The 8,228-nt window shown below is 40.7% G+C and overlaps 1 protein-coding gene across 25 annotated transcripts; it reads right to left on the bottom strand.

The window, feature by feature from the left end:
• Positions 1-1,903: 1,903 nt before the first annotated feature.
• Positions 1,904-7,799, bottom strand: LOC125551390 (uncharacterized). Of its 25 annotated transcripts, none has more exons than XM_087518402.1 (8): positions 7,450-7,799; positions 7,213-7,352; positions 5,794-6,777; positions 5,109-5,165; positions 3,967-4,031; positions 3,607-3,681; positions 3,330-3,421; positions 1,904-2,849 (listed from the first exon to the last, which is right to left on the bottom strand). In XM_087518402.1, exons 1-3 carry the CDS (start codon positions 7,774-7,776, stop codon positions 6,591-6,593), a joined length of 654 nt encoding a protein of 217 aa, XP_087374528.1. In that variant the 5' UTR covers positions 7,777-7,799; the 3' UTR covers positions 1,904-2,849; positions 3,330-3,421; positions 3,607-3,681; positions 3,967-4,031; positions 5,109-5,165; positions 5,794-6,590. The 25 variants fall into 25 exon arrangements, with proteins under 25 accessions (XP_087374528.1, XP_087374529.1, XP_087374521.1 ...); XM_087518403.1 differs by lacking the exon at positions 3,607-3,681 and having other exon boundaries at positions 1,904-2,208; positions 2,800-2,849; XM_087518395.1 differs by having other exon boundaries at positions 1,904-2,208; positions 2,800-2,813; positions 3,607-5,165.
• Between the last annotated feature and the right edge of the window lie 429 nt (positions 7,800-8,228).

Here is an 8,228-nt window from a genome sequence, read left to right as displayed (position 1 = left end):
TGGGTTTGGAAAAAGAAAATATTTGTGTGACATGAATATGTTTAGCTTGAAAACATGGTTATCATGGTGAGAAACCTGGCTGTGCATCTTTTTCATGCAAAAAAAAGGAAAAAAGATAAGAAACCTAGGGAAAAAACATCTCTTTGTTGTGCATATACGGAGATATAGGCATCAGGAGGTATTAGGATAGCCCATATGCTCTTTAGCCCAGCCCACGTAGAGCGATGCTTGTGGCCCGTGGGGAGCAGAATATGAAGCGGCAGGGGGCGGATCGAGCGGAGACTGTCTATCCCTTTCCTTTCTCTCGGTTCCTCAGCTGCATGACAGAGGCGTTTCCTCAACCGCCGACCGGTGCGATTTCTTGCCTCTTTTGATTTTGGATTTGGCTGCATGCATGGATTTACTTTCCATTTATCTCGATCTTGCATCTCCCCTACATTTTGAAGGTGAGCTCACTCGCACGCGTCGTAGACACCCCAAACCCGTTGCGCCAAATGGCGCAGAGACCCGTTAAAGCCATGATAGCGATGAAAATAGTTTCCTTTACTAAGAACATATTCCATTTTGATAGTTGTAAGCCCATGTTTAAATCATGCTATATTGAAATTCTATTTATTACGCTGAGAAATCTGAGCCTCATGTATGAGAAAAAACATATTTTTACAACATGTATAAACCAATTAAGGAGGTATTTTTAGCAGTGTTTGTGCAAAACTTTTATTTTCCGTATGCATGAAAAAACCCTCCCTTTGTTGTGCATATGGAGGCATAGGTATTTGAAAGGCCCATATGCTACCTAGTCCGACCCATGAACAATTCTCTGGGTGTCCCGTCTGGAGTAGAATATGAAGCGGCAGCAACTGCATCTATCAGCCTATTTATCCCTTTTTCTTCCTCGGTGGATCATTTTGGTGAGAGAGACATTTCCGGCAAAGAAGTACCCAACTGGTGAGATTTTTCCTTTCCTATTACTATGTCGAATTTCTTTGCATGCATGGATTTAGTTCTCATTTATCCAGATTATACTTCTCCCCTCTTTTGTGGCGATTTTTACCAAGTGGCGCAGAGACCCGCTGAATCCATAATTTAGTTGGTTTTGTTGTGGGTAAGCACATATGATAATAAAATTTAACGCTCTATTATAATAATAATAATAATAATAATAATAATAATAATAATAATAATAATAATAATAATAATAATAACAATAATAATAAATAATTGTGGCTTGTTGTCTACAATTAGATGCACACACACATTTAAATTTGGCAACACAAAGTCCCACCAAAAACCATGCTGGTCTGAAAATATGACTATTGCCCCAAATGGCACATAATCCCATTTAATACCATGTGCGCGTTTGAGAATATTTGTTCATAATTTTATGTTTGAGCAAGCATAGGGCATGAATTGTGAACCTTTACATTGAGGTTTGTCTTTCAAAATCTGAACTTGCATGCATAATTTGTTATGTTATATGGGTAACATAGATCCATGTTTTTCTTCAATTTTTATTCATTGGTTATGTAGCATTTAAGCCCATCTTTTTTACAATTCCTAATTTTTTAGGGCTGACAGTCCAAGTGAATCCAGCCCACAGACGCCAAATGGCGTAGAGACCCATTTGAAACCATGTGCACGTCAAAAATATTTGCATTTTCTCAATAACTTTATTCTTGAGGAAGGGATTTAAGATGAAAAATATTTGACTTCATTGGTAGAAGTAAGTTTTAGCAGCCACTTAGGATACTTATTCAAACCATTTAAAATGGAAAATGAAGGATAATTCATCTTTGAAAATATATACTTGAGCATGTGTATTTTGTTTACTTGAGCATGTGTATTTTGTTATCTTTTTCAGGTAACATAGAGCCAAATGGCGCAAGGTTGGCATATCATCATCTGATGAAAGTGCAGCACTGCCGCTGTTTCCACACTAAGAATACTCATAACCTATCCCAACCTGAGTGGATATATCAATTCAGAGGGAAAAATCACAAACTATACTATACCGATACAGCTAGATATCAAGATTCTCAGGACACAATGTCTAAACTAAATTACCCAACAAACAGTTTGAATCATGAATAGAATATAGTTAACATAACCCCCCCATGCAAACGGTCATCACGTATCAGCTAGTAAGAAAGGAGGGAACAAATCTTGATTAACAGAACAATGGAGCACCATCTTTAGAGATTGTACAAACTGTAAAACAAAAAAAGAAATTGGTCAGAGTAAAAAAACATGACTGGATATATATACAGCTGGATATCAAGATTCTCTGGAGAAATATGCTTAAACTAAAATACTAATAAAAAACGAATCATGGGCCATTCAAAAACAACTTCATATAGATCTATACCCAACAAAGAGTTTGAATCATGAATATGCAATGCACATCGCTGACATGACCCACCATGCAAACAATCATCATAAATACCTTTGGAATCCACAACTCAACATAAACATGACAAAGACAAACATGTATACCAAATAGCATCTGAAAACATATCAGGTAAGATAATTTTCTGGCAGAAACAAGCATGCGTATGCAACTATCTAAATATATGTGCTAAACAGCCACTGGAAACATTGCTATAGAACAGACCGGATAAAGCAATTTCCACACAGAACAATGCATGCATGTTTGCACAGCCAATCAAACACATGTATAGAATAGATACTGACAAACAATTAGTCTAGAAAGACTAACTATGCCGGAGCAAGCTGATCATGAAACTCCATACCAAGACATCTCCAAATTTTTCCGGAAATGAGAGTTCAGTAAGCTACTACCTTCAGCCTCCTAACTGATTTGAGAGCAGCATTTATTAGTTTTTAGAAACCTAAAAAAAACATTAGGCACATTTGAATAAACATTCAAGAGAAGGGAACTGCAAAACGAAATTCAGTAAACAGAAACGCCGCAATAGCTCATGACTAAATTGACTCTCTTTTAGCAAAAAGTAGGGAAGTGTAACCACCTTAGTAAAAAAAATAGAATGAGCATGCTACCATGCCCTTGCGCAGGTTCAAGCTACATTCGAAGAAGGGACGTCTATTGAACAAAAACTGGGTTGATAGTATTTTGCAATAGCTAACTATGCAACTTTTCTCCACAAACATGAGATAATTTAAATGGCAGGATCATGTTTGTTTTCCCCTTATTTTCAGTTGGATTGTAATAACTCAGCAGCGAAGAGTACACCACAGTGGTTTAGTCTACCAATCTGATTCAATTCAAGAATGGGTAGCCTATTCTCTTGTATATGTCAGCAAGCTCTTTTTTGTACTCAAGTCAAAACTAAGCATAAATACCTACTCACCTACATAAGTTGCTGTTGCACATGCCCATGTATTTGGTGCAAGTTGAGGCCTCCTTTAAGTAACATTATGACCACTCTTCAAGTCTTCATACCTACAAACACCATCAAAGTATGAAGTCAAAGCGAGGTGGAACCGTGTAAGGACTAAAGAAAGGGAAAGTGTCCGATTCATAAGCAAAGAGAGCAAGAGACCGAACTTTCAGAACATTTAGGTTTATTAGTAAGGAAATAGTGGTAACATTTTCTTAGTAATTAAGCTCGATGGAAATAAAGGTACTTTTCATGTATGACGCCCAAAAAAAGTTTAAACATCTTTTCCTTTTGCTGTACCATGACCATACCACAATGTGAGCTGCAGACAGGGAAAAGTTCAGATCCAAAATCATATCTAGTAGATATGTTTGTACATTAAGGAAAAGAAAAACATTACTGGTAGCATTCTGCAAAAACACATTAAGAAATGGAGCTTTTGGACCAGTGAATTACACTGGTATTCTCAAAATACCACATCTACAATCTCATTGGTGAGAACCAGTGCAGGATTAAGAAATTATCTATGTCTATAAGCTTTTTATGAATGATGCCAGACTTTTTTTATTGCAAGAATCAATGCTAGCAGGCTGTTTTGTAGAGTTACTCAGCGGAAGATGCCGCAACCAATAGAAATTGGCAGTAGATTTCATCTATGCCTGCTGCTCCATCCTGCAGTAATTATTTAGAACAACAAATAAGATGATTGTCAGATTAGAGAAGGCACACTTCTTGCATAAAAAAGAGAAGGCCACACTAAATAAGCACGTTCCTAGTATGTATCTATAAACATAGAGATGCTACTGATAAATATAACTGAACTATTTCCCACAGCAAAAGGAAAACATGCATGTGGCTAGAAAGAATAAGCATGTAGCTAGAAAGAAAGGAAGCAAACATCAAGCAGCAGAACATAGTTACAGCAAAGCAGGAGATCAAGATGCAGCAACAAAGGAGATCCTAGAACCAGCTAAATAAACGGTAGGCTGATGCCACACTACTCACCCTCACTCCACTGGGTGGCCTTGAAAAAACAGTTAGCATTGGATGTCACCAAATAATGCACCCAACTGCGCACTGGACACCGGCTCATGTCTGAGTTATCCCATGATCTCATGGGTACGCAACAGTTTAGGCAGAAAATATAGTTTGAATCGGATGTCAGGGCGATGTAAAAAATGCAGACCATTTTTGTATGTCTACAACAATATGTTCAATTCAAATCTTTACTGAAACTTTGACTGAGCAAAGTGAAACATCAACATATAATGTGGTAGCCAAATCTACACAAGATGCAACCTGCAGATCTGGTACCATGAACTGCACGAACAAAACAGACTGAACGGTTCAAAAATTGCATCAAAACTGTTTCACAATTAACATATTCAGGAAAGGCTAAACATCCTTGACATATAAACCAAAAAATGGAGCAAATATGGTGTGTTGCCTACACCTTTATCAACTAAAACTGCTTACTCATTTGTTCACCGCATAGAAGCAGGTAATCAACTAATAATCTCCTACAAGAGGTACACCTGTATCAACTATCTCGTACTCATATATCGAGCTTTCAAAGTATATCTAATTTTCATGTCTGGACAGATTCAAGCAACTCAAAGCATATCACCCTTTTTGGTTAAAATTAAATGGCCCAATCTTCCATCAGATTTACATGGGGCATAGAGTTTAGAACAGACTTACAGTTGGATAATGCAATACAGCGATACCTGTAGAATAATAGTGCAATACCTGTAGTTTAAATCCATTAGTTTTGGCACATTTGTAGAAACATGTTTCTCCGCTGCTCTGCAATCATTTGTTAACACACCTTTTGTCAGTATGAGCAACCAACATCAGCTAAAAGAAATCGTACAAATGTAGGTACCACAACTCTCTATAATGTAAACAGTTCATAGCAGAATACGCACAGCGCCATGAGCAGATGTTGAAAGCGCAAGATCTTATACAGAAGGTTTTAACCGTGTAATGTTGAAAAGCATAAGATATTAACAGTATGTTGTAGAAAGAACAGTACGCCACAGAATAATGCCGTAAACTTAAATACTAACTTTAAAAAAATCATTAGAAAGAACAGTACTCCGTAGAAAAATAATGCAATACATATAGACAACCTAGCCACTCCAACTTAAAAAGAATCAAGTTCCAACTCCACAACACATATGACCATTAAAGAACCATTTTTCAGTACCACCATTCTGGCCTTACCGTTACATGGCAACCAAACTAATCCTCATTTATTTTAGAAAAAAACAACTACTCGACTGATCCTTCGTAGGCACAACTCAATTAACCGGCTGGTTAGCCAAGCATTTTGTGCCTGCTGCAATCTTCAAGTATATACTGTAACCAACTTATTTGTTGATACTAAGAGATGTAAAATTTAGCTAGGGTAGCCAAGGTTTAGATGTTGTACCAGTCAGCAAATCTGCACTGCTCTGCTTGGAAGAGCGTCAGATGGATCCAGCCATCATTGGCCAGAGACGCACCAAAGTACAACCTTACAGCCCTTTTTCATCTCCTCTCGCCTCCTCAGACATTAAAATATTGCGTATTTAAATTTCTTCTTTAGCAATGGAAAGCATAAGGAAAGCTCAATGAGAATTGAATAACTTCCCAGAAATAAATAAGTGACAACTAAACGAGGCACACAGCCAAGGCAAAAACTTCATGATTTGTATGCCTTCATTTCACTGACAGTTATGCTTACTTTAGTGTAGCCCGAGTGAAAAAGAAAATAAACTTGTGCCTTATCGATCAAAATGTCACTACCTAGACTAATGGTCCAAACAAAATCACCTCTATGGACAAAAGAACCAATGGATAATTGGTTGTAATGTGTATGATGGATCATGCATATCTGGCTCTATATTAGCATGTCAGGGAAAAAATCAAGAGATTAAAGGCAATATATCTCAGGGGATAAGATGCATCTTTCACATCTCAGTTAAAAAAAGCCCCAACATCATCAGTAAAAGTGTTTGTCTTTGGTTCAGTTTTCCTGACTTCCCCAAGTGCTTGTATAGTTGAAAAATATATCATAACTGAATACAATGAAACAGCAAGAAGCAAATAGTAAGAAACTTGAAATGGTGTAGCAATTAAGTACTACAGCAAATCAAATAGGAACAGACCAAATATAAACAAAGAAGTGCAATGCCCTTATCCTTATGGTGGTGTTCCTTAGTGTAACATACAAACCAACCATGTCACCTATTTTTGTGCTACATATAGACTGAAACCAAGCAAGATAATGTAACCTGACAAGAAGTATAGTATAGCCGATTTAGAAATTGAGAACTGGCCATTCCAAACAAAAACAACATTGCTGGTGCTGCAAAAATGGATAATCCAGCGCCAAATAGTGATGCCTCCATCAATCAAATCCCTAGGAATTTTCCTGCAGATAGCAACAGAAAAAAACTAATCTCAGAACACGGTACCACTCAGTAGAAATCCAAAATCTGCACTGGGCAATGCCATCAAAAAAAGTCACCCCACCGACCATCATTACACCATACTGTAAATTTTGCATTTTCAGTGTTACGATCGTTCATACATATATCATCTACACTGCAGTTCTCCAGAAATAGACCGAGTTAACCATTCTATTCTACAAAAATATCTAAATCACCACTGCCGAGTATCCACGCTCAAACTAAAACATCAATTCGTAGCTAATCCCCAAATACAGATAGTAATCTGACGAAACCAAAACACCGCATTCACCAAATATGGAGATCTGAAGATCGGAAGGGAGGCGTAAACGCATACAACACACACGCATCAAGCAGGGCTGTAGGACCATGGAGAGCATGGATTTGGAGGAAGTTACCTTGTCGGGAAGGGATTCCTGGCGGCAACGGTGGAGCTGACTCGCGACGGCGACGGAGGTGACTCGACGCGGCGGCCAGCGAATCCAGGTGCAGCGGCGGCGAGGCCAGCTCGCCCTCGATCCAATCCGTTGCCCTGCTCCTGTCAATCGAGCGAATAGGGTTAGGAGTGGGTTTCTGCTGCGCTCCGGCTGAGCTCCGTCGCTGCGTATCCCCGACGTGTCGACGGGGTACCTTACAGCGCATCGAGGGCGCTGCGTTGTAGAGGAGGGAGCGGGGAGGAGATGAGGTGGAGGCGGCGCGGGCTCGAGGGCGGCGGCGTGGGAGAGGAGGGAGTAGGGAGGAGACGAGGCGGAGGGGCCGCGTGCTTGACGAGAACTGGCGGCTAGGGTTTTGACCCTTTTGCACGTTCCGCAGGGCGAGCGCAGCGCACGGGCGAATCCCGACCGCGACGAGACGCGCAGCCAGGGCCACCGACGAATGGGACCAGGAGCAACTTCGGTCCACCTGTCATCACTATAGGGCAGACGCGGGTGCATAAGCCGGCTACACACGCATTGGCCCATCCCTGCGCAACTGCTCCCCGTAACGCACGACGCGGACAGTGCGCGTTTGACCTACGACGCGACGCGGTAGGCAACGCTCACACAAAAAAGACATAGCCATCAGACCGGCGTGTGGGACCAAGGAGCAGGTAGACCCACTTGCAGCTACGCCAACAGGCGAACAAGAGGGGCGAGCGGGAACCGGGAATGGCGCAGCGCCCACGACGTGCGCACGCGGCACGACAGGAGAGGCTGCGCGCGCACCCAAAAATGAGAAACCCAGCCAATTAGATCCCGCCCCGAGCCCACAGGTCATTCCCTATCCACAATTCACCGCGCGGTCAAAACTACACCGGCGTTTTCTAGCGACGATCGAACGGCCAGCAGCGAAAAAAAGACTGCGTTGACCAAAATCGAACGGCTAACGAAGGCTGAAATCGGGGGAGCTCCCTGGGAGCGAGTTGCCCAGCCTC

The sequence above is a fragment of the Triticum urartu genome, chromosome 4A, assembly GCF_056163025.1.
Source record: "Triticum urartu cultivar PI428250 chromosome 4A, HENAU_Tu73, whole genome shotgun sequence".
Taxonomy (NCBI): Eukaryota; Viridiplantae; Streptophyta; class Magnoliopsida; order Poales; family Poaceae; genus Triticum; species Triticum urartu.
This window is presented reverse-complemented; position numbering and strand designations above follow the sequence as displayed.

What these genes read in the sequence shown, in the direction of transcription:
- LOC125551390 (XM_087518378.1), bottom strand. Translation starts at nt 7,776, where the DNA reads ATGGGCCAATGCGTGTGTAGCCGGCTTATGCACCCGCGTCTGCCCTAT. An exon ending in CGCAGCGCCCTCGATGCGCT is followed by an intron (nt 7,353 to 7,449) that starts GTAAGGTACCCC and finishes CTCGATTGACAG; the next exon opens with GAGCAGGGCAACGGATTGGA. An exon ending in AGGAATCCCTTCCCGACAAG is followed by an intron (nt 6,778 to 7,212) that starts GTAACTTCCTCC and finishes TGCTATCTGCAG; the next exon opens with GAAAATTCCTAGGGATTTGA.